Source organism: Schistocerca nitens, chromosome 5, assembly GCF_023898315.1.
Source record: "Schistocerca nitens isolate TAMUIC-IGC-003100 chromosome 5, iqSchNite1.1, whole genome shotgun sequence".
Lineage (NCBI taxonomy): Eukaryota > Metazoa > Arthropoda > Insecta > Orthoptera > Acrididae > Schistocerca > Schistocerca nitens.
Window position 1 is genome coordinate 643,471,861 of NC_064618.1, and position 26,704 is coordinate 643,498,564.

The window sequence follows — 26,704 nt, forward strand, 5'->3', positions numbered from 1 at the left end:
AATCGGCGAACCTCAAAGTTTTTATTTCTTCTCCATGGATTTTAATACCTACTCCGAAATTTTCTTTTGTTTCCTTTACTGCTTGCTCAATATACAGATTGAATAACATCGGGGAGAGGCAACAACCCTGTCTCACTCCTTTCCCAACCACTGCTTCCCTTTCAGAATTATGATAACTAAAAAAAAGAGTTAAATAAAATTTAAAAAATCCTACGTGCTGCTGTAGGTACAACAAACAGCAGACAGCTCCCCTGCAAAGTGGTGTCTCAATACGGAAGAGGCCCCAAACGTCCAGTAAATACACATAGCTAAATAACGATAGTTAGTAACTTAGACAGTAATTCACTGTCTTTCTTATGTCTTCATTAAGTTACGCTAGGAGTAACAAACGCTCGCTTACCCCTTTAGGTATACGGTAGCCGCCTAAGACAAAGTCATCGGTGAGGACCCGTCTGGCGTTGCCTGGTGCTATGGGCTTCAACCTGCAACAAAGCTGAGTTATTGGAAAGTCTCTAGTAGTACAACCAATTTCGTAACAGATTATCTGTATGATAATATCTAAGGAGAATGTTACGTGTAGCACAATGCAAAATACAGTCAGTGGAAAGCAAAGACACAGTTCTACTAAGCAAACGACTAAATGTAATTTGGTATAATATAGCAGATCAAGGATGGAATTATCGGCATGACACAACTTATAGCTGCCAAGAGCGACCGATAGGTTAGGCAATCAAAGTTGCTGGACAGCTCCAAGCCAATGGGACGCACAGGCAACACTGCATGTCTAGATGGATTGGACGGGCACCCACAGCGTTGCCGTCTGCTAGACCATCGCCATAAAGTTTTGCCACGTCGAGAAGATAAAGACGCTTAACTAAGTTTCTGCTTGTTTGCAGGTACGTGTCAGCGAACTCCGGTACACATTAAAATCACTGTCTCACCGAAAAAGAAATGACGCAGCTGATTGGTAAGATGGAGTATCATGCGGTAGTTTATATTGTGTATTTGAACAGGCGGTTTGATTTTTTAGAGCCTAACAAAACTCTACCATCTACTGAGCAAGATGTATGAGACAGGCGAAATACCCTCAGACTTCAAGAAGAATACAATAATTCCAATCCCAGACAAAGCAGGTGTTGACAGATGTGAAAATTAACGAACTATCAGTTTAATAAGCCACGGCTGCAAAATACTAACACGAATTCTTTACAGACGAATGGAAAAACTGGTAGAATACGACCTCGGGGAAGATCAGTTTGGATTCCGTAGAAATTTTGGAACACGTGAGGCAATACTGACCCTACGACTTATCTTACAAAATAGATTAAGGAAAGGCAAACCTACGTTTATAGCATTTGTAGACTTAGAGAAATCTTTTAACAAAGTTGACTGGAATACTCTCTTTAAAATTCTGAGGGTGGCAGGGGTAAAATACAGGGAGCGAAAGGCTATTTACAATTTGTACAGATACCAGATGGCAGTTATAAGAGTCGAGGGGCACGAAAGGGAAGCAGTGGTTGGGAAGGGAGTGGGACAGGGTTGTAGCCTATCCCCGATGTTATTCAATCTGTATATTGAGCAAGCATAAAGGAAACAAAAGAAAAATTCGAAGTAGGAATTAAAATCCATGGAGAAGCAATAAAAACTTTGAGGTTAGTCGATGACATTGTAATTCTGTCAGAGACAGCAAAGGACCTGGAAAAGCAGTTGACCGGAATGGACAGTGTCTTAAAAGTAGGATATAAGATGAACATCAACACAAGCAAAACGAGGATAATGGAATGTAGACGAAATAAATAGGGGGTTTCCACGGGAATTAGATTAGGAAATGAGACACTTAAAGTAGTAAATGACTTTTGCTATTTGGGGAGCAATAACTGATGATGGTCGAAGTAGAGAGGATATAAAATGTAGACTGGCAATGGCAAGGAAAGCGTTACTGAAGAAGAGAAATTTGTTAACATCGAGTATAGATTAAAGTGTCAGGAAAACGTTTCTGAAAGTATTTCTATGGAGTGTAGCCATGTACGGAAGTGAAACATGGACGATAAATACGAGTAGTTTAGACAAGAAGAGAATAGAAGCTTTCGAAATGTGGTTCTACAGAAGAATGCTGGGTAGATCACGTAACTAATGAGGGGGTATTTAATAGAATTGGGGAGAAGAGAAATTTGTGGCACAACTTGACTAGAAGAAGGGATCGGCTGGTAGGGCATATTCTTAGGCATCAAGGGATCACCAATTTAGTATTGGAGGGCAGCGTGGAGGGTAAAAATCGTAGAGGGAGACCAAGAGACAAATACACTAAACAGATTCAGTAGGATGAAGGTTGCAGTAGGTACTGGGAGATGAAGAAGCTTGCACAGGATAGAGTAGCATTGAGAGCTGCATCAAAGCAGTCTCTGGACTGAAGACCACAACAACAACAATTAATTCTTACGACTATGATTAAGACTGACATGAAACTAGCAGATCAATAGGGCTGCACTTTCCTTTAGAACCGGGCTGAAAATACTGACAATGCCGCAGAGCTAAAGTGTGCTGGTGACGCACCTCATGGCCTCCCTGAAGCACGCCCTGAGGTAGCGGCACTCCTCCAGCTTGCTGGCCGTCAGCGGCTGACTCTGCGACTCTGGCAGCTGGGCGTGCACCTCCTCAAACAGCCGCTGCTGCGCCTCCGGGTTCTTGGCCACGTAGTACAGGCAGGCTACGGCCGCGTTGGAAGTCTGCAAGGTTTCACCTGCTTGTCAGTCTGACATGTCTGGGACTAAATGCTAAACAGTGAGGTGCAGGTGTGTACTTGTATACACATTGCAAGTCCCTGTCCATTACAACATTATACAGGGTGTCTCAGGTCGAATGGTCAATATTCAGAGATATGACTGGAACGTCCGTTTGAAGCAAAAACTTCATAAAGGCATAAGCCCTGTTACTAAGTGTTTTCTGAGATAGAACTCATTTAACATACATTTGTTTTTGGGCTAATTGCACACACACATTTCATCTCAACCGTACGTATCTTAATCACAGGATTGGGAAAGGTGATAAAATTAAACTACCCACAAAAATCGCTAGACCATGTGCCATTAGATTTTTATTTATGCGGTTGAATGAAGTCTGAAGTGTATGAATGAAAGGCGAATCTTGGTTGCGTCATGAACTGTTCTGCTCCATTGGAGAACATGTAGAGACATTAAGACAAGGAAAACAGCATGTGCTCAGAGGAATTCACAAACGCTTTGAAGTTGACAGTGGGATATTCCGATATTTACTGTGAACTGTACAACAGCTGTAACGTATATAAAGGTACTAACATCTGAGACACTGGGTAGTGACACCGGCTACTGGTGAGGAGCATGAAAATCTTGAAGGAATGGAAGATGACAGAGAACCATGAAAGGAGATTAGAGTATGGAATCTGAAGGGAAAGGAAGTCAAGGAATAATAGTAGGAAACTTATAAGCCAAAGGTTACCAAATGATGGATAAGGAACAGGAGAAGAGGAATAGGGGCAGTTTAAAAACGTTGTGGAAGAAGCTGCAGAACCTGTTTTCGGAAGGACAACTGGCACGAAAAGGTGAAAGGGGACACCACGATGGAATGAAAGAGTCACGGAGGTAGTGAGAAGGATGAACAAGGCCTTAAGACTGCAGTCCCGAGAAAGTCCCGAATTAGAGAGAGAGGAATATAAGAAAAAGAATACAGAGGCAAATAAGACGATGACTGAGGAGAGAAGAAAGTTGATGGAAGAATGGGCAAGGAGGAAGATAGCAGTGACAGTAAGAAAGTACTATATGGTCAAAAGTAAGAGTAGAGGTTTGAGAGGGGATGCAACAGAGACATATAGAGATGGGAATGAAGTAAATAACAAAGTGATGGTGACGACAGTGGGGGGGGGGGGGGGGGGGAGTACTTTGAGCATTTTTTAAACCCCAACGGTCTTGGAGATGAGAATAATAGACTGTAGAAGGCCGCTGTTAACAGTGGGGAGAAAAGAACCCAACGTGTAAAGAAATGGAAATGGCACAGGACAAGACGAGAGGAGGAAAGGCACCAGGTATGGACGAAGTAAGTGTCGAAATGCTGAAGGCAGTCGGGGATGTTCGGAAATAGTGGCTCTATATTGTGATAAGTGTCGTATGGAATGAGAAGACGACTCCACAAGATTGGAAGAGAGCGCTAATTGTCACTATGTTCAAGAAAGGAAGTAGAAGGATTGCAGAAACTACAGCGGAGTCACACAGATACTGGACTGTTCCAAAGTATTTTTAAAGATCCTGGAGAGAAGAATCTGAACAAGTGTCGAGAACAAATTGGGAGAGGAACAATATGGTTTCAGATCAACTGTTGACCTCATATTTGCAATGAGGCAGCCTCAGGAGTACCACTATGAATTCTGTGGAGTCCTTGTGAAGGCCGTTCTCGATCTAGGAAAGGCATTTCATAGCGTCTGTAGAATAAAGGTATGGGAAGCTCTAGAAAAGCACTGAGTGGAGAAAGAGACAAGCAGAGTGGTAGAGATGTATTTTGGAAGTATGAGTTGTGTGGAAGTGGGAAATGAAAGGACAGATTGCTTCTGGCAAACATTTGGTGTGAAATAGAGCTATAGCCCTGGATCAGGTCTTGACAAAGGTCCAGATAAGCTGGAGAAGACAAGATAAAATAAATAGTGTTTGCGGATGACTTAATGATCTGAGAAAATAGGCAGGCGAAGATTCAGGAACAGCTGAATGCTTAGGAAGAAACTGTGAGACATTGTGGAATGAAATTTAATGTAAACAAACGTCAGATCCTGGTTACGACTAGAAAGAAAGACAGACCAGTACCGGAATAAGCATTGGAGATGAACAACTGAAGAAGGTGGAAACGGCCAGGTACTTGGGAAGTGTGACAGAGTAAAATGCAAGAAGTGAGGAAGACATCAGTGAATATGGCGAACATGCAGAAGCGTTCCTGAGAAGTATTATGTACCTGGTTGGAACAAAGACGTCCCATATAAAAGCAAAGAAGTGATATATAGGAGTTAACTACATCCCAGAACTGACCCATGCATCTGAAACATGGGTAATGACGAAAAGAGATACAAGCAGATCACAGGCATGTTAAATAAAGTACGTCAGAAGCAGGATAGTAGCAACAAGGAGACATAGGATGAGGAATGAAATGGTAAAGGAAATATTGAAAGATGAAACCTTCAAGAGCAGAATAGAAACATGAAGGCTAAGATGGTATGGGTACTTAAAGAGAATGGATAACAAGAGGATTCCCAAGAAAATGCACGAAATGTAAATGCGAAGGAAACGACCAAGAGGTAGAGCAAGGGACAGATGGCCGAAACGGGTGGAGGACAGTGTGGACCAAAGGGAAAACACTGTGAGATGGCGAAGCTCATGTTCGAAACAGACCAGGCCACTTACTGGCAGGAGACTCAAACTGGGGATCTTAGCCTTTCGCGGCCAGCCCAAGTGGCCGTGCGGTTCTAGGCGCTGCAGTCTGGAACCGCGAGACCGCTACGGTCGCAGGTTCGAATCCTGCCTCGGGCATGGAAGTGTGTGATGTCCTTAGGTTAGTTAGGTTTAACTAGTTCTAAGTTCTAGGGGACTAATGACCTCAGAAGTTGAGTCCATAGTGCTCAGAGCCATTTTTTAGCCTTTCGCGGGCAAATGCTGTACCAACTGAGCTACCCAAGAACGACTCAGTTCTCACAACTTCAGTTCCGCTAGTACCTCGTCTCCGACCTTCCAGACTTCAGAACTTACTCTTGTTGCTGCTGCTGCTAATGATGATGATGACATCAGCTGTAATGTGACGCGTACGAGGTGAATGCGCTAAAAATACTTATTTTTCAATTGTTAGTTTGTAAAACGCATGCCGCAATGTTTATTTACTGCTGCACATGCCTAAATCTGACAATGTATTGAATAATGCTGACAATAAATAACAATCTACATTAAATGTGTTCTATCTCAGAAACCATTCGGAATAGGGCATATGTCCATCTGAAAGTTTTTGCTTCAAATGTTCGTTTCTATCACATCACTGAATATTGAAAATTTCTCCTTGATCATCCTCTCTTCATTTACTTCATTCCATTTATTCATTTATTTCATTTGGCATCATCAGAGACCGAAGACACTGCATTGCATCCTACCAAACATTCTTAATGATTCAGCATTACAATATGCAAATTACAGGAGCAGTACATAATAATAATAATATAATAGATACACTAATGAATATATGGAATTTAAGAAGTGTCAGTCTTGTTAACAGAAATGTATGACGAGAATACATAAGAATATGGAGAAGTAAATGACTGATCAGAGGAAAAGTGAGAAGTGATAGGATATGTTTAGCAGATAAGGTAAAAAGAAACAAACAGAATTACATAAAGACGAGAAAACAATATGACAAAGAGATATTGGTTCACCGGTGAGCGGAATGAAAGTAATTTCGATATGGCTAGAGGGAGGCTGCACTGATGATAACAGATCTACATCTACATCTACGTGATTACTCTGCTATTCACAATAAAGTGCCTGGCAGAGGGTTCAGTGAACCACTTTCAAGCTGTCTCTCTACCGTTCCACTCTCGAACGGCACGCGGGAAAAACGAGCACTTAAATTTTTCTGTGCGTGCCCAGATTTCTCTTATTTTATCGTGATGATCATTTCTCCCTGTGTAGGTGGGTGCCGACAGAATGTTTTCGCAATCGGAGGAGAAAACTGGTGATTGAAATTTCATGAGAAGATCCCTTCGCAACGAAAAACGCCTTTATTTTAATGACTGCCACTCCAATTCAAGTATAATGTCAGTGACATTATCTCTCCTATTTCGCGATAATACAAAATGAGCTGCCCTTCTTTGTACTTTTTCGATGTCATCCGTCAGTCCCACCTGATGCGGATCCCACACCGCACAGCAAATACTCCAGAATAGGGCCGACAAGCGTGGTGTAATAAGTCTCTTTAGTAGACCTGTTGCACCTTCTAAGTGTTCTGCCAATGAATCGCAGTCTTTGGTTCGCTCTACCCACAATATTATCTATTTGATCTTTCCAATTTAGGTTATTTGTAATTGTAATCCCTAAGTATTTAGTTGAATTTACAGCTTTCAGATTTGTGTCACTTATCGCGTAGTCGAAATTTAGCTGATTTCTTTTAGTACTCATGTGAATAACTTCACATTTTTCCTTATTCATGGTGAATTGCCACTTTTCGCACCATACAGATACCTGATCTAAATCATTTTGCAGGCTTTAATCTCACCTAGAATGCAACGTGATTTCGCATAAATCACTGTGTAGCTTATTCCAGAGTCGTATGGCTCAAAAAAGAAAGTAGCGGAGAAAGATTTAATGATACTCAAAGCTACAGGCAAAATGCCCGACATATCCGACCTGGTATTACAGATAGGTATCTGATTTATGAGGAAGGGTACAGAGGGTACATGTGGCTAAAAAACAGTTGAAGAAAACGTATCCACTGGCGCGATGAAAGAAAAACACAGATTGTTACTTACACGCGTCTTCTGTAACCGTTCACGGGTAGCTATGGTCGTCTGGCGTCTTCACTGTTTGTGTGCATTTTAATTGCATCATGGAAGGTGATTTCTAGCATGCTGTAGCATTTTGTTGTTCCCAGTTGCCGGTATGTTTTATTGTTTTTATTGCGTATTTGCATACTATAAAGGAGCACTGAAGGGACTGCTCCGAGAAAGTATCCGCCGATCAACTTCCGGTGAGATATGACGTTGGTTTTTGGCTCCTTCCGGTTGTGTATCCATCGTGATACTGAGAAAACGTCACATGACAACAGAATTTTTTGTGCACTGGATGTAGTCAGTGTATAAGTCATGCTCATTAGAGTGAGTCACATATGAAATACCTGTAGGACTTTCACACCGGTAGAGCTATGTTGACGCAGGCAGGCAGTTCTGTCTGGAAACAACATTTAACACTTCCCTCAGCCTGTTAAAAAAACACACGGTTGTGTCCACACTATTTGTGACGTAACAACGCAATATTCGTCTTCCCTTCATATTTTTCCAATTGTAGTGAAAAGAACAAGAACTAAGAAAGAGTGGATAACAGGAAATATGTTGGATGAAATGGATGAACGCAGAAACTGTAAAAATGAAAATTCGGAAGAAGGGATAAGACAGGACGAAAAGAATGAACTAAGAACGTTAACTGACCAGAGTAGAAGGGCAGGATGAAGAAAGAATGTGGGGAAATAGAAGAACTGGAAAAGAATGGACAAATGGAAGAAATGTACAAGACAGTAAAGGCTCAAATGGCTCTGAGCACTATGGGACTCAACTGCTGTGGCCATAAGTCCCCTAGAACTTAGAACTACTTAAACCTAACTAACCTAAGGACAGCACACAACACCCAGCCATCACGAGGCAGAGAAAATCCCTGACCCCGCCGGGAATCGAACCCGGGAACCCGGGCGTGGGAAGCGAAGACAGTAAAGACCTAAATACGAGGAGGAGTAAGGAAAACAAGCAAGCAAACAATTTTGAACAAACATGGGAAGAAGACAGTATGCACAGAAGAGCAGAAGGAAGTTTGAATGGATTACGTGGAAGTGTTATATGTTTCTCTGGCTGATAACACCAGATAGTTTTGGAAGATGAAAGGGAACCAAATGGTGAAGACGAAGGTCCCAGGCTATGGGAACTGGAGAAAGCAATTCATGACCTCCGGCATAAGAAATCATTGAGCTGTGAGAGAATACCATAAAGTTGCTAGAGAAGTTCATGAGTCTGAACAATGCTTATAAAAAGGAAGTTTCTACGATAAAGGATAAGTTTTTGAATGTTGTACCGAGAGAAAAACTTTTAAGTTTAACTAAACTTAATTCTAACGCTTACAATAAATCAGAAAGATTAGAAAATATCGAATTTCTCTGTTTCAGGTTACGGCAACGGGCGTTCAAAATGCTTACTGCCTTATTCCATGGACAATCGTACCCGCCTTTATGCACTTTGAGTATCCCGAATTGGCTCTGAAGCTGGGAGCGTCCCGCTTTACGAATTCCACTTTCCAAATCATGTCGCGTTGTAAGACCCTAATGATGCGCAATATCTTTGATGTCCCGCTTTAAGAAACAGTGAAGGGTAGAGGCAGACTTAGCCCAATCCATCCTCCAGGTGGTGGTACTTTCACATAGCCCTTAGAAGAATCTCTTCTCGCAGTCTTCTAAATCATAGGTGGAAACATCACAGGAAATGCCTGGAGGTGTGCTGAGGTGGATCCTCGTGAAGGGCAGGAAGTCCGGTTCAAGTACCGGTGTGACACATAAAAGTGGCTCTGAGCACTACGGGACTTAACATCTGAGGTCATCAGTCCCCTAGAACTTAGAACTACTTAAACCTAACCAACAAAAGGACATCACACACATCCATGCCCGAGACAGGATTCGAACCTGCGACCGTAGCGGTGGCGCGATTCCAGACTGAAGCGTCTAGAACCGCTCGCCCACTCTGGCCGGCCCTGTGTGACACATACACTGCCTGCCAAAACAAAGGGTCAGCACCTAGAAGACAATGTCGGATTTCAGTGTACGTAGAGTTACACGTCACAGGTGTGTCTATAAACGATTGCCGGCCGCGGTGGTCTCGCGGTTCTAGGCGCGCAGTCCGGAACCGTGCGACTGCTACGGTCGCAGGTTCGAATCCTGCCTCGGGCATGGCTGTGTGTGATGTCCTTAGGTTAGTTAGGTTTAAGTCGTTCTAAGTTCTAGGGGACTGATGACCACAGCAGTTGAGTCCCATAGTGCTCAGAGCCATTTTATAAACGATTAGAGTTGCAATTTTCTCTGACAAAATGGCTAACAGAGTAGCTTTTATCGTGTTCAGTGTTGCTACCCGACCTGGCAGGGCATGTAATGGGAGTGAACAGCGTCACATGTTGAGTGATCATTGTGAAGGACACGGAGATCCGTATACTCGTGTGAGACAGCGCTATCGGCTTATGCCCGATTTTGAAAGGGGCCTCACTGTCTCTATCTGGCCGGCTGGTCGAGTAGTGCAATAACTAGATTTTAGTGGCATTCGTATGTGACAAAGGCCAGATGTTCGTCAGTATGGGAAAGTGAGGACAGGCGAACTTGTGGTCAAAGTTCTGGTCTACCACGATTGATCGCCGGAAGAGAGCATCATCGTACTGTACGCCAAGCACATCCTCACCCCTTCGAATCTGCGCCTTCCATCCGAAGAAAAGTAATGGACTCACTGCAACAATCTGTGTTACCCCGCACCAATGGCCGGCAACTAGTAGTAGCCGGACTGGAGTATCACCGTCGCCTGTATTGCCTGCGTTTGAAGTGGTGTCCAGACCGAGAAGCATGGGATGCTGATGAAAGGCGCCGCATCATTGCTTTCAGTGATGAATCGCGGTTCTGCACTAACGTGGGTGACCATCTCCGGCGAGTATCGAGGTGACCTGGGGAAGGATCTTCTCTTCCAATGAATCCGGAGAGGTACAACGGTACTATTCATAGCATCATGGTGCTGAATATCATCGTATACGACTTCAGATCACGACTGTTGGTTGATTGAGGGAATTGTAACAGCACAACGGTATATCACTGACGTGTTGCATCCTCATGTGTTACCTGCCATGTGGCAGTGTCGTGGTGCCGTTTTTCAACAGCCTGGCCGGCCGCGGTGGTCTAGCGGTTCTAGGCGCGCAGTCCGGAACCGCGCGACTGCTACGGTCGCAGGTTCGAATCCTGCCTCGGGCATGGATGTGTGTGGTGTCCTTAGGTTAGTTAGGTTTAAGTAGTTCTAAGTTCTAGGGGACTGATGACCACAGATGTTAAGTCCCATAGTGCTCAGAGCCATTTGAACCATCAACAGCCGGTGCTCGTCAACGAAGAGAAGAGCAAGTGTCCCTATGAACTGTCTGCGTGATGTTGATGTGCTCCCATGTCCCCAACAGAACAGGTGTGGGACCAGCTCAGATATCAAGTCTGTCACACTGCCATTATCCAGATATCAAGGAGACAGAGGAGGTGCAGCATCATACTAATAAGTGGGCTCATACTGCTACGTTCTTTTTACATTTAGTCCGGTTTTGCCATCACTGGAATAACGTCACGTGAAGTTACATTTCGTGGCCTCCTCCCATTCTAGATCATTTTCGTTGTCAGGCAGTATATTTTCTTTAGTCATATTGTCTTAAAAGTTAGGCACATCCACCCTCGACCATTCAGATGCACTAACCACCCACCAATCCACCTGTCCACTCTCTCTCTTTCTCTCTCTCTCTCTCAAAAACAAGCACACATACACGCACGCGCGCGAGCGCGCTTACACATGCAGATGCGGACACTCCTGCACGCATGGGACGCACCGTGTCGACGCCGGCGAACATCATGTCTAGCGCCATGACGCAGGCGACTACAGGGTCATCATTCTGGAGCAGCAGCCGCTCCAGCACGCTGAGGTCTCCAGTGGAGTTCTCGCCTTTGGCCTTGATGCGTTCCATGGCGGCGTTGATGTATTTCATCGATGTCCTGAAAGGTGTTAGTGCCATTTTGTTGGGAAGTGGTACGTATATGATTAGCATGTGCATTATAAGGATGCACGCCCCCAGTACATTTAAAAAGATAAGACATACACCCTTAAAAAAAGAAAGAAAAAAAGAAAGACACCATCGACGGGTTATATAAGCTGGTATATGGGGACCCATTAGCTCACCAAATACTGTTACTGATGGTGAGTTGAACTCCTTAGTATTTTACCTACCTGATAATTTTCTATTACGAATTTCTTCTTTTCAGCTTTCGTTTCTAGGTATCACGGGAGCGTTCTATGTTATATTCTGCTATTATATTGTTTGACGTCCGCTACTTAGCGAAAAATTGCTGGTTATGAACGCTGCATCATCCCATTCTCTTTTCTCGATCGGAACGTGGCTTGATTTTCTGCGTTTGTTCACCCAGTTTATATTTTCATTTTACGTTTTCATGCCGAACATGAATTTTTGTCTGTTAATTCATATAGACTGCATCTGATGATGCAACTAAAATGCTGCGAAGATGGTCGTGCCTATAAGTAAAGAACGTATTGCTCAAGCAGTCTTATCTCTAAAATGATGTACCCAGGCTGTGATAGTCCTGACTACAAGTTACTGCAGTTACACTTATCTTAGATGTTAATAACCCTTATTTGAGAAAAGCTTTTCCTTCCTCCCCTAGCCTCTCTCTTCAAGACACTGTCTATTTCATTCAACTGCTCATCCAAACGCTTTATCGTTCCTGATAAAATTACTGTCATTGGCAAACGTAAAACTGTAGAGGTATACAGAGTGAACGTGAACTCTACTGACAAGATATCGATGGCTCTTCAGGAACATTTACTGAGTACCCAGGTATCCGATGGTGATATACAGAGCAATAGCATTTCATTTGATTTCTTATTGCATTTATTTTTGTAGCTACACTGTAAGACAAAAGAAAAAGAAAACGCCGGTGCACCAGGAAGTAATTATCCAGATGGGTCGGAAATCGGTGGCTATGGTGTACATGCATAGAGAAACAAATGAATACAATTTCAGAAAAAATTGGATGATTTATTCAAGAGGAAGAGTTTCACAGACTGAGCAAATCAATAACGCGTTGATCCACTACTGGCTCTTAGGCAAGCAGTTATTCAGCTTGACATTACTAGGTGGCTTCCTGAGGGAAATAGTGCCAAATTCTGTCCAATTGGCGCATTAGATCGTCAAAATGCCAAGCTGGTCGGGAGGTCCTGCCCATAACGTTCCAAACGTTCTCAGTTTGGAAGAGATTCGGCGTCCTTGCTGGCCAATGCAGGATTTGGCACGCACGAAATCTCACTGTATACTGGCGGGTATTATCTTGCTGAAATGTATGCCCAGGATGGCTTTTCATGAAGGGCAACAAAACGGGGTATAGAATATCGTCGACGTTCTGCTGTGCTGTAGGAGTAGCACGGATCGCAGCCAAAGGGGTCCCGCTGTGAAAAGAAATGGCACCCCAGACCATAACTCCCGGTTGTCGGACCGTTTGGAGGACGATAGTCGGGTCGGTATCCCATCGCTGCCGTGGGCGTCCCCAGACACGTCCTCGCTGGTCATCAGGGCTGAAAGATTTCAGGTGACATACGTGTCTGGAGACGCCCCAGACAGCCGGTGGATACCAACCTGACTGTTGCCCACCGTACGGCGTGGTAGTGGTCTGGAGTGTGATTTATTTTCATAGCAGTGTCCCTCTGACTATCATCCGCGGCACTCTGTACAAGCTGGCCGATGTGGCCGAGCGGTTCTAGGCGCTACAGTCTGGAACCGCGCGACCGCTACGGTCGCAGGTTCGAATCCTGCCTCGGGCATGGATGTGTGTGATGTCCTTAGGTTAGTTAGGTTTAAGTAGTTCTACGTTCTAGGGTGCTCAGAGCCATTTTTGAACTCTTTACAGAACAGAGGTACGTCGGCGATATTCTGTACCCCGGTTTGTTGCCCTTCATGGCAAGCCATACTGGGTTTACATTTCAAAAAGTTAACGTCCACGTGCACGCAACGAGAGTGTCTACTACTTGTCTTTGTGCTTGCCAAGCACGTTCTTGGCCAGCAGTGTCACCGGATCTCTCTCGAATTGAGAATATTCGGAATATTATGGGCAGGGCCCTCAAACCAGCTCGCGATTTTGACAATCTAAGGCGTCAGTTGGACAGAATTTGACGTGGTATCCCTCAGGAGGACATCCAACAACTCTATCAATCAACGGTAAGCCGAATAACTGCTTGCGTAATGGACAGAGATGAATCAACACGTTGTTGACTTTCTCAGTTGGTTAAGCTCTTTCTCTTGAATAAATCATCCAGTTTTTTTATGAAATTTTATTCATTTACTTGTCTCTACACATCACAGCTACTGATTACTGTTCTATTTTTTTAAAGAGTGTATATTGCTCTGAAGATATCTGTGCACCAGGGCAACTGTAGACGGCATATGCTGCGTGTCTAGTTTTTCCAAACTACTCACGGTACCTGCTGCTGACAACTGAAACGCGCACTTTACTCTTCGCTACCAAGCATGTATCCAGTACAGCTCCGCTTTTTTATCCGGTCTGTTCCTGCGGCACGGTTAGTCGTATTTTAACGGTGTCAGTAGTATCGGTAGGTTTACTGATGAAGAACCGGCCGATGTGCGCTTCTTGTATGGACCGTTGAATACCGGCACAATTATGCTATGACCAGCTATTACCAGAGCAACGGCTACCTCGTCACAGCACTTCTGCATATGTACACAGGCACCAACAAGAAACCGGATCCTTCAGTTTTATAATGAAGGGACAGATGGATGTATGGATGGATTCAAAATTGTTAGGTGCTTAACAGAGTGTTCGTCTGCACTCTTTCTCAAAATTGTAGTACTGGTGTATGCCTAGTTACTGTCGTTAAATCGAAAAGGTCACATAACTGGGGCCAAGAAAGTAAAAAATGTCACATAAAAACTCCAATATTTCTGTTCATACGATTGACGTAGTTCATAAATGAAATGAAATGTCGTGTGGCTAGGGCCTCCCGTCGGGTAGACCGTTCGCCTAGTGCAAGTCTTTCGATTTGACGCCACTTCGGCGACTTGCGCGTCGATGGGGATGAAATGATGATGATTAGGACAACACAACACCCAGTCCCTGAGCGGAGAAAACCTCCGACCCAGCCGGGAATCGAACCCGGGCCCTTAGGATTGACAGTCCTTCGCGCTGACCACTCAGCTACCGGGGGCGGACGACGTAGTTCATGATATTAATATGGCAGTGGACGGTGTTAAGATGTCTGGTCGCGGAACTACACTGACGTGACAAAAGTCATGAGATACCTCCTCAAATCGTCTCGGACCTCCTTTGGCCCGCCGTAGTGCAGAAATTGGACGTGGCACGGACTCAACAAGTCGTTGGAAATCACCTGCAGAAATACTGATCCATGCTGCCTCTCCGTCCATAATTGCGAAAGTGTTGCCGGTGCAGGATTTTTTGCACGACCTCTACATATCCCATAAATAATCGATAGGATTCATGTCGCGCGATCTGGGCTGCCAACTCACTCGCTCGAACAGTTCAGAATGATCTTCAAATCAGTTACGAACAACAGGGTGTTTGTTTTCTGGAAATTATCTGAAATGATTAATTGTGTCATTTTATGCTCCTAACATGCTTTTCTTCTACTTCAATCTCAGTATTCACCTATAAAAACGGAAATGAAATTCAAATAATGTGTACGTACGCTAAAACGCTCCATTCGAGTCTTGTGACGCCTGTGACGTCCCCGACTAGCCCGCTGCTCCTACTGTTATAATGTTAACCACCGTGATGTCTTGTTTTGGAATTTACGTTTCGGAAAATGGGTTACAAATGGGGTGCAGTACCATACTATAAAACTACATCTAAAAAAAACTCCTGAAAAGTTATTTTTGAGTGTTCCAGAGAATGAGAAGCCGCGTAAAATGTGGTTGCACTATATCGGAAAGTTGCCACCACGTCGGGGCAAAACTTTGCTAACGTAACTAAAAATGTGTTGCATTCTGAAGTAAACATTAATTTACCTCCAAATATGCTCTCCCACTGTTACAACGAAGAATAACGTCATTCAAAGAAAGTGAAAACCGTCGTTTTATCAACTACACGTTAATTATTCGGTAGCTCAGTTGTTAGAACTGAAGACGGTCGAATTTTACAAGATAATGCCCATAGATCGCTAGTTCGAATCTACCCCGAGAGACATTGTAACCGATTTGTAAAACGACTTCGACAGTTTTCGCAGATGAAAACCAAATCACTATTACAATACTTCACCCTATCAATCAGACAAAAGAATATTATTGCGTTTTCATTCTGTTTACATGCGCTTATGTTGCAATCGCTGTTCAAAATGGCTCAAATGGCTCTGAGCACTGTGGGACTTAAATTCTGAGGTCATGAGTCCCCTAGAACTTAGAACTACTTAAAGCTAACTAACGTAAGGACACCACACACATCCACGCCCGAGGCAGGATTCGAACCTGCGACCGTAGCGGTCACGCGGTTCCAGACTGTAGCGCCTAGAACCGCTCGGCCACCTCGGCTGGCAATCGCTGTTCACACACATCACGTTCAAAAATATATTTTCTAGTCAGTGCGACCACAAACTTTTTACTTTCTTAGAAACAATGTTTTTATATTCGTACTGTTCAGCTGGGATCCTTGTTGTTTAAACTTTTGCTGTTTCATCATCTTATCTACTTCAAATGCTAATGTTACTTTATATTCTCAAACATCACAGCCCTTACGTTTGTGTCACCTGCGTATTGTACAAGCTTTATATCTCTCCGTATTACCTCATCCTCCTACACCTCGTTGTACTGTGGGTGTATCTTCACTACTAGCAATGCTTAAAAAAATTGAATTGTTCATTCTCAAAGTAAATGCATTTATCCTCCGTTGTCCATTTCTCAGACTGGGACTAATGTGAAGCTGTAAATAATACATCCCACAATCGAAACAACTGCTACAATTGGTTCTTGCTAACACTATTTTCGTGTTTCGTGTAAAAGTTTAAAAATATATTACCCTTCCAGGATTCGGACACGTGACTCTTTCCTTTGAAGCCAGATATGCTATCAATTTCTGATAAATGTCTTCTATATACGGAATGTGCACTAAGTTTTGCCAAGAATAACTTTATTGTGATTTGGATCATAGCTCATGACAATCTAGTTACAATATACGGACTCATTGCAAAAGTTTCACAATTCCTTAGTTTTGAGCAAGTTTAATGATGTTACTGGGAGCACAGAAAGCAATATCCGTTGTTGCACATAGCGCTGCTCTAAATGGGGGAGCATAAACGCATCAATTTCTGCAACGCTTCCACTATCTGCATTCAAAAAATTCATTTCTATTGCTACTTAAAAGCTTAAATTGCGTTGTCAATCACTAAACAGATGGACTGTTTGCAGAAAAAGTACTTGAAAACCTCGTAATCTCGGCTAGCGCTCCTATAACATACGTATAGCTTCGTCTATAATGACTTTTCTGGAGACTAGAAATCTACTCTGTAGGAATCAGCATGGGTTTCGAAAAAGACGGTCGTACGAAACCCAGCTCGCGCTATTCGTCCACGAGAGTCAGAGGGCCATTGACACTGGTTCACAGGTAGATGCTGTGTTTCTTGACTTCCGCAAGGCGTTCGATACAGTTCCCCACAGTCGTTTAATGAACGAAGTAAGAGCATATGGACTATCAGGCGAATTGTGTGATTGGATTGAAGAGTTCCTAGATAACAGAACGCAGCGTGTCATTCTCAATGCAGAGAAGTCTTCCGGAGTAAGAGTGATTTCAGGTGTGCCGCAGGGTAGTGTCATAGGACCGTTGCTATTCACAATATACATAAATGACCTTGTGGATGACATCGGAAGTTCACTGAGGCTTTTTGCAGATGATGCTGTGATGTATCGAGAGGTTGTAACAATGGAAAATTGTACTGAAATGCAGGAGGATCTGCAGCGAATTGACGCATGGTGCAGGGAATGGCAATTGAATCTCAATGTAGACAAGTGTAATGTGCTGCGAATACATAGAAAGATAGATCCCTTATCATTTAGCTACAAAATAGCAGGCCAGCAACTGGAAGAAGTTAATTCCATAAATTATCTGGGAGTACGCATTAGGAGTGATTTAAAATGGAATGATCATATAAAGTTGGTCGTCGGTAAAGCAGATGCCAGACTGTGTTTCATTGGAAGAATCCTAAGGAAATGCAATCCGAAAACAAAGGAAGTAGGTTACAGTACGCTTGTTCACCCACTGCTTGAATACTGCTCAGCAGTGTGGGATCCGTACCAGATAGGGTTGATAGAAGAGATAGAGAAGATCCAACGGACAGCAGCGCGCTTCGTTACAGGATCATTTAGTAATCGCGAAAGCGTTACGGAGATGATAGATAAACTCCAGTGGAAGACTCTGCGGGAGATACGCTCAGGAGCTCGGTACGGGCTTTTGTTAAAGTTTCGAGAACATACATTCGCCGAAGAGTCAAGCAGTATATTGCTCCCTCCTACGTATATCTCGCGAAGAGACCATGAGGATAAAATCAGAGAGATTAGAGCCCACATGGAAGCATACCGACAATCCTTCTTTCCACGAACGATACGAGACTGGAATAGTAGGGAGAACCGATAGAGGTACTTAGGGTATCCTCCGCCACACACCGTCAGGTGGCTTGCGGAATATGGATGTAGATGTAGATGTAGCTGTCTTGCTCCTAGACTGATATGTCACCAGACCAGCAGCCACTAACAGAAGGTTTTCGATCACGTGACCAGATATTGAGAGTTAATGATTTTTAAGCTTTAATTACATAAAATAACAGATATTTTTTGAAAATATTGACCATAAATGCTGTTTAAAAAAGTGGTCCAAATGGCTCTGAGAACTGTGGGACTTAACTTGTGAGGTCATCAGTCCCCTAGAACTTAGACCTACTTAAAACTAACCAACCTAAGGACATCACAAACATCCATGCCCGAGGCAGGATTCGAACCTGCGACCGTAGCGGTCGTGCGGTTCCAGACTGTAGCGCCCAGAACCGCTCGGCCACCCCGGCCAGCAAATGCTGTTTAATTGTTGTAATCAATCAGAATAAGAACAATCCAAACCACATTTTTAACGCAGGTTCTAGCCTGTTGTGGCCCAGTGACATGAAAGCCTTGTTTGTGTATATGAAAGGCTGCAAATGGTCTCCAAGTTTCCGAACGTAACCATTTCCAGTCAATGATCAGTTCCGTCGGATGAGAGGACTTAGTCAATTAAATGTAAGCTCAGCCCACACCCTTATAGAGCCACCAAATGTTTGTCTATTGCTTTATTGACACTTGGGTCGTTGGCTTCGTGGGGTCTGCGTCACACTCGAACCCTACCATCAGCTCTCATCAACTGAAATCGGGACTCATCTGACCAGAGCACGGTTTCCCAGTCATCTAGGCTCCAACTCATGTAGCCACGGGCCCAGGAGAGGCGCTGCAGGGGACGTCGAGCTGTTAGCAAAGGTACTCACGTTGGTCGTCTGCTGCCATAGCCCATTAAAGCCAAATTTCGCCACACTGCTCTAGTAGGTACATTCGTCGTACGTCCCACATTGACTTCTGCGGTTATTTCACGCATAGTTGCTTGTCTGTTAGCACTGAGAGTTCTTCGTAGACGTCGTTGCTCTCGGTCGTTAAGTGCGTTGTTCGTGGTGAGATGTAATGTCTGAAATTTGGCATTCTCGACACTCGGGCACGGCGGCTTTCCGAATGTTGAACTTCCTAGCGATTTCCGAAATGGAACGTCCCAAACGTCTAGTTCCACCTACCATTCCACATTAAAAGCGTGTTTTTCCCGTCGTGCGGCCATAATCACGTCGGAAACCTCTTCACAGCAATCACCTGTGTACAAATGACAGTTCTGCCAACACACTGCCCTTTTATACCCTGTGTACCCGATACTGTCGCCTTCTGTATATATGCATATCGCTATTCCACGAACTCCGTCACCTCAGTGTAATACGATGTGCCACCAACCAGAAATTGATTACAACCATTGTAAGACGTGTATATTTCTATTGTCTATTGTCAAACCACAATTTATGAAAGATGTTTATATTTTATTAAAAGGATTAAGTAGGAATAATTAATATATGGCATTTTGGAAATAACTGTGGTAGCAGGGAATGTCTGCACCAAAGTATAGTTGCCGGGAGAGACCGCGCAGTGACATAATTTTAAAAAGGGCGGGAGAGACCGCGTATGGATACATTTTAAGAAAAGACCGCGCACTGATACATTTTGTAATGGTAGCCGGGATTGTATGCACCAGAAAGCATTGTTGGCGGGAGAGACCGCACTTTAGCGTTCGTAGGAAGTCAGTAGTAAGCGAGATGTGAAGCGAGTCGGCAGCAGGTCTGAAGCGAGAGGTTGAGAGGAGCGGTGTGCCTGCCAGCCACCAGCTATGATTTACAAGAGAATATAAACGGATGTACAGAGACTTCAGCTTTCTATTATCATAAGAGGAACTAATATTATTGAATTATTTTTATGAGAAACTCAAGACTAAGGTATGTTTGCGCAATGCTAGTTGTAAGATTATTGTAAAAAGTAAGTCCCACTTGAACGTTTGTAAAATCATTTCATTACCAACAGCAAATATTTGAAGAATCGTTTTCAGAATATAATTAATTTTTGCGAGGAATATTGCATTATTGATTATAATCCACCCCAAAAACCATCAACGTAAAACTTTGCAAAATTTTATTGTTGTCAAGAAAAAGTTTAACTATGAATTGCGTAACTTCAGTCATATTAATTAAAGAATAACGTCAGCTTTGCTATTAAAGAATAACATCAGCTTTGGTAATAAATACTGCCACTAATTATGACAGCCCACCAGCAGCTAACAGAGTATAGTAAAAGAGAGTAAGTATATTCAAGTCGCAGTTCGATGTAGCACTCAGATGGCGATCCAGTAACAGTAAAAAAGGTAAGGAACAGTTTTGGGTTATTGCAGGTAACGACTGTGGGCCACGACGACGACACAATCTATGTTTCGTCGAAATAATGAGAAAATCACTTTTAATAAGCAGCATTTAAATTTGTATGCGAAGATTGAGAAAGAGAATTAATATCAAAGGGAAGGTTTCATTTGTTATTATTAAGCAAGAGATAGAAATCCTAAGGGAAGGTTTCATAGGTTATTGTAGAAGGGAAGGTTGCGTAACAAAAGAGATATAGAGGAGACGGGAAGGTTTCACCATCGTCCAGTAAAACTGCGCAGGAGTCAACAATTTTCTTCCTATTTTTCGTATCGGCTAAAATCGAGAGTAAATCCCTCCTATAAGCATACGAAACACACGTCACTGAAACACGGCGCACCGTGTGCCGTCACGCCGCAAACGCTGGATTCACTTCGATCTCCATGCTGCAAGATACACTCCTGGAAATTGAAATAAGAACACCGTGAATTCATTATCCCAGGAAGGGGAAACTTTATTGACACATTCCTGGGGTCAGATACATCACATGATCACACTGACAGAACCACAGGCACATAGACACAGGCAACAGAGCATGCACAATGTCGGCACTAGTACAGTGTATATCCACCTTTCGCAGCAATGCAGGCTGCTATTCTCCCATGGAGACGATCGTAGAGATGCTGGATGTAGTCCTGTGGAACGGCTTGCCATGCCATTTCCACCTGGCGCCTCAGTTGGACCAGCGTTCGTGCTGGACGTGCAGACCGCGTGAGACGACGCTTCATCCAGTCCCAAACATGCTCAATGGGGGACAGATCCGGAGATCTTGCTGGCCAGGGTAGTTGACTTACACCTTCTAGAGCACGTTGGGTGGCACGGGATACATGCGGACGTGCATTGTCCTGTTGGAACAGCAAGTTCCCTTGCCGGTCTAGGAATGGTAGAACGATGGGTTCGATGACGGTTTGGATGTACCGTGCACTATTCAGTGTCCCCTCGACGATCACCAGTGGTGTACGGCCAGTGTAGGAGATCGCTCCCCACACCATGATGCCGGGTGTTGGCCCTGTGTGCCTCGGTCGTATGCAGTCCTGATTGTGGCGCTCACCTGCACGGCGCCAAACACGCATACGACCATCATTGGCACCAAGGCAGAAGCGACTCTCATCGCTGAAGACGACACGTCTCCATTCGTCCCTCCATTCACGCCTGTCGCGACACCACTGGAGGCGGGCTGCACGATGTTGGGGCGTGAGCGGAAGACGGCCTAACGGTGTGCGGGACCGTAGCCCAGCTTCATGGAGACGGTTGCGAATGGTCCTCGCCGATACCCCAGGAGCAACAGTGTCCCTAATTTGCTGGGAAGTGGCGGTGCGGTCCCCTACGGCACTGCGTAGGATCCTACGGTCTTGGCTGCGGTCCGGTCCCAGGTCGACGGGCACGTGCACCTTCCGCCGACCACTGGCGACAACATCGATGTACTGTGGAGACCTCACGCCCCACGTGTTGAGCAATTCGGCGGTACGTCCACCCGGCCTCCCGCATGCCCACTATACGCCCTCGATCAAAGTCCGTCAACTGCACATACTGTTCACGTCCACGCCGTCGCGGCATGCTACCAGTGTTAAAGACTGCGATGGAGCTCCGTATGCCACGGCAAACTGGCTGACACTGACGGCGGCGGTGCACAAATGCTGCGCAGCTAGCGCCATTCGACGGTCAACACCGCGGTTCCTGGTGTGTCCGCTGTGCCGTGCGTGTGATCATTGCTTGTACAGCCCTCTCGCAGTGTCCGGAGCAAGTATGGTGGGTCTGACACACCGGTGTCAATGTGTTCTTTTTTCCATTTCCAGGAGTGTATATGGTTCCGTCACTGGGCAGTGTCTGATAGGGAGGCGAGTGATGACGACTACGTCCCTTCTGGGAGTTCGAAAGGAAGTGTGCCATGGTCGAATAGGTGGTTAAGACTGACCGTTATTGGCCGCTTCCAGCCACTGTATTTTCCATTCAGCCAAAATCTCTTTTTCAACCAGTGAACAGCAGCCTTTAGGAGGACTTTAAGGCAAACTGTGATATTTTCCAGGTAAGCTGCTTTCGGTGCTCTGTCAGATAGACTCATTCCCCTCGGTTCTTAAGAGATCAGAGACCCAGTAGAAGGCCACGACTGTCTTCTGCCTGCGGGAAGATACTGGCCGTGCGAGATGTGTCACAACACACGAAGAAATAGTGATATTCGCGATTGTAAGCGCACTGAACACAATCAGTGCTACTGGTCTGAGAATCTTGCATGAATAACGGTTGCAGTTCCCAGGATAGTGGATATAAGAGAATAAATCAATGTATTACACTCAGAAAACATCCTTGGGGAATCTTCGAAATTTTTTCGGTATAGTTCGGTTTCACTCTACTTTTTTTTTTCCTTACCTTCGACGTGCCCCGCTACGTATTCTTCAACTCAGGGTAGCGCCTGCAACTTACGTCCTCTGTTATTTGTTCGATGTATTCCAATCTCTGTTTTCCTCTACATCTCCCTCAAGTATCACAGAAGTTATTCCGTGATGTCTTAACAGATGTACTAACATTCTGCCTTTTATTCATGTCAGTGTTTTCCACATATTTCTTTCCTCGCCGATACCCCGGAGAACCTCATCATTCCTTTCGTTATCAGTCCACCCAATTTTCAGCATTCTTCCGTAACACCACATCTCAAATTCTTCGATTCCCTTCTTTTGTGGTTTTCCCACAGTCCATGATTCATTGCCATACAGTGCAGTGCTCCATACGAACATTCTCAGAAATTTCTTCCTCAAGGCTTATGTTTGACACTAGTAGGCTTCTTTTGGCCAGGCTTGCCACTTTTGTGCCAGTGCTAGTCTGCTTTTTATGTCCTCCTGACTCCGACCGTCAAGGGTTATTTTGCTACCTAGGTTGCAGAATTCCTTAACTTCATCTACTTCGTGATCACCAATTCTGATGTTAAGTTTCTCGCTACTCTCATTTTTGCTACTTCTCGTTACTTTCGCCGTTCTGTACTCATTAGAATGTTCACTCAGTTCAGCAGATCCTGTGATTCTTCTTCACTTTCACTGAGGATAGCAATGTCATCAGCGAATCTTATCATCGATAACCTTTCACCTTCAATTTTAATTCCATTCTTGAACTTTTCTTTTATTTACTTCATTTCTTTTCGATGTGTAGATTGGACAGTAGGTGTGAAAGACTACACCCCTGCTTTACACCCTTCGTAATTCGAGCATTTCGCTCTTTGTCTTCCATTTTTACTGTTTCATCTTGTTTCTTGTACATATTGTATATGACCCATCTTTCCGTATAGCTTACCCCCATTTTTCTAAGAATTTCGAACATCTTGCACCATTTACGTTGTCGAGCGCTTTTTCCAGGTCGACAAATCTTATGATGTTCATTCCTCTTCAACTGAAGTGCCTACTGAGCTACTCCCTATCGCATTGGCTACAGCCTCAGAGAAATTCAAGCGTATCTCCTCTTTCCATAGTACTTCTCTATCCCATTTCTTTGGGCATTGATTTGTTTGACTAGTCTGTTAAACTTCAACATTCTTTTCATCACTACTAACCTTTGATCTGAGTATATATCTGCTCCTGGATACGGCTTACAATCCAGTATCTCATTTCGGAATCCCTGCCTGACCACTACGTAATCTAACTGAAATCTTCTCGTATCTCCCGGTCTTTTCCAATTATATATCTTCTTGAGATTCTTGAACAGAGTATTTGCTATTTCTAGCTGAAGTTTATTATAGAACTCGATTAGTCTTTCTCTGCTGTCATTTCTAGTACCAAGCCCATATTCTACTCCTTCCCCTACAACCGCATTCCAATTACCCATGACTATTACGTACTGAATTACCCGTGCACTATCCTCATATACTTCCTCTATCTCTTCATCTTCGGCTTGCGAATTCGACATGTATACCTGAATTATTGTTGTCGATGTTGGTTCGCTGTCGATTCTGATGGTAAATCTATATAGCAGAGGACACAGCAGCGAAAGGGATGGGGCTTTCATTGGTCACAGTTATACAGGGAGCGAGGAATGTAGGGGGTCTTTATGAAAGTCCTGGGCTCCAGAAGGCCGAAGGATTCAGCTGGTATCTAGGAAGAAATGCAGTCGAAAGACGGTTTTACGGCTGCCTTCTCGAAGGAGCTGTAGGGAGAAATTGATGGTTGCATTTCGTAAAGCAGGTCTCACACGAGAATGCGGGCATCCATAGCCTTATACACCGAGGAGACAGAAGCCATGGGTTAGCGATATGCACATATACAGGGTGTTACAAAAAGGTACGGCCGAACTTTCAGGAAACATTCCTCACACACAAAGAAAGAAAAGATGTTATGTGGACATGTGTCCGGAAACGCTTACTTTCCATGTTAGAGCTCATTTTTGTACTTCTCTTCAAACCACATTAAACATGGAATGGAAACACACAGCAACAGAACGTACCAGCATGACTTCAAACACTTTGTTACAGGAAATGTTCAAAATTTCCTCCGTTAGCGAGGATACATGCATCCACCCTCCGTCGCATGGAATCCCTGATGCGCTTATGCAGCCCTGGAGAATGGCGTATTGTATCACAGCCGTCCACAATACGAGCACGAAGAGTCTCTACATTTGGTACCGGGGTTGCGTAGACAAGAGCTTTCAAATGCCCCCATAAATGAAAGTCAAGAGGGTTGAGGTCAGGAGAGCGTGGAGGCCATGGAATTGGTCCGCCTCTACCAATCCATCGGTCACCGAATCTGTTGTTGAGAAGCGTACGAAGACTTCAACTGAAATGTGCAGGAACTCCATCGTGCATGAACCACATGTTGTGTCGTATTTGTAAAGGCACATGTTCTAGCAGCACAGGTAGAGTATCCCGTATGAAATCATGATAACGTGCTCCATTGAGCGTAGGTGGAAGAACATGGGTCCCAATCAAGACATCACCAACAATGTAGAGCAATGTAGAGCAATGAGTCGCATGTCAACACAAGCACCGAAGTCAACATTACCTTCCTTCAATGGGGCCAACTGGCGACGAATCGAGGAAGTACAGTACATACTGACGAAACTAAAATCAGCTCTATCATGGAAATTAAGCGTTTCCGGACACATGTCCACATAACATCTTTTCTTTATTTGTGTGTGAGGAATGTTTCCTGAAAGTTTGGCCGTACCTTTTTGTAACACCCTGTAGAGATGGCGGTAGTTTCACGTACGCAAGATAATAAGGGAGCAGTGTATTGGTGGAGCTGTCATCTGCACTCAGGTGGTTCACATGAAAAGGTTTCCGACGACATTATGCCAACACGACGGGAATTAACACACTCTAAAGGCGGAATTCTAGCTGCAGCTAGACGCATAGGACACTCCATTTCGGAAATCGTTAGGAAATTCAACATTCCGAGATCCACAGTGCCAAATAAGTGCCGAGAATACCAAATTTCAGGCATTACCTCTCACGAAGGACAATGTAGTGGCCGACAGCCTTCGCTTAACTATCGGGAGCAGCGGCGTTGGCGTAGAGTTGTCAGGGCTTAGAGACAAGCAATACTGTGTGAAATAACTCTAGAAGTCAATGTGAGACGTACAACGAACGTATCCATTAGGACAACGCGGCAAAATTTGGCGTTAATGGACTATGGTAGCAGACGACTGACGCGAGTGTCTTTGCTAACAGCACATCACCTGCAGCGCCTTTCTTGGGCTCATGACCATATCGCTTTGACCCTAGAAGACTGGGAAACCGTGACCTGGTCAGATGGCTCCCGTCTGAGTTAGTAAGACACTGTACATGGGTCGTTGACTGGAAATAGTTACGTTCGGCTAGTTGGAGACCCTTTGCAGCCAGTAATGGACCGCGTGTTCCCAAACAACGATGGATCTTTTACGAATGACAATGTTCTGTGTCACCGGGTTCAGTTTTTCACGATTGGTTTACAAAACATTGTGGTTAGTTCGAACATATAATCTGGCCACCCAGACCGCCCGACATGAATCCCACTGAAAATTTATGGCGCATCATCGAGAGGTCAGTTCGTGCACAATATTCTGCACCGGCAGCACTTCCTCAGTTATAGACAGTTATAGAGGCATCATGGCTCAAAATTTCTTCAGTGTATTTACGAGTTGTTGAATCCATGCCACGTTGAGGTGCTG

At 44.2% G+C, this 26,704-nt stretch overlaps 1 protein-coding gene across 2 annotated transcripts in view; it reads right to left on the reverse strand.

The window, feature by feature from the left end:
• LOC126259216 (probable cytochrome P450 301a1, mitochondrial) overlaps window positions 1-26,704 on the reverse strand; it is a 166,660-nt gene that overhangs the window by 17,804 nt on the left and 122,152 nt on the right. The window contains exons 8-10 of one of the 2 annotated variants that reach the window (XM_049955816.1): window positions 11,364-11,526; window positions 2,554-2,726; window positions 401-482 (exon numbers count right to left, since the gene is read on the reverse strand). In XM_049955816.1, coding sequence (XP_049811773.1) covers window positions 401-482; window positions 2,554-2,726; window positions 11,364-11,526 — 418 coding nt within the window. Of the gene's footprint in view, window positions 1-400; window positions 483-2,553; window positions 2,727-11,324; window positions 11,527-26,704 lie in introns of both variants that reach the window. The other variant, XM_049955815.1, reaches the window with a different exon arrangement.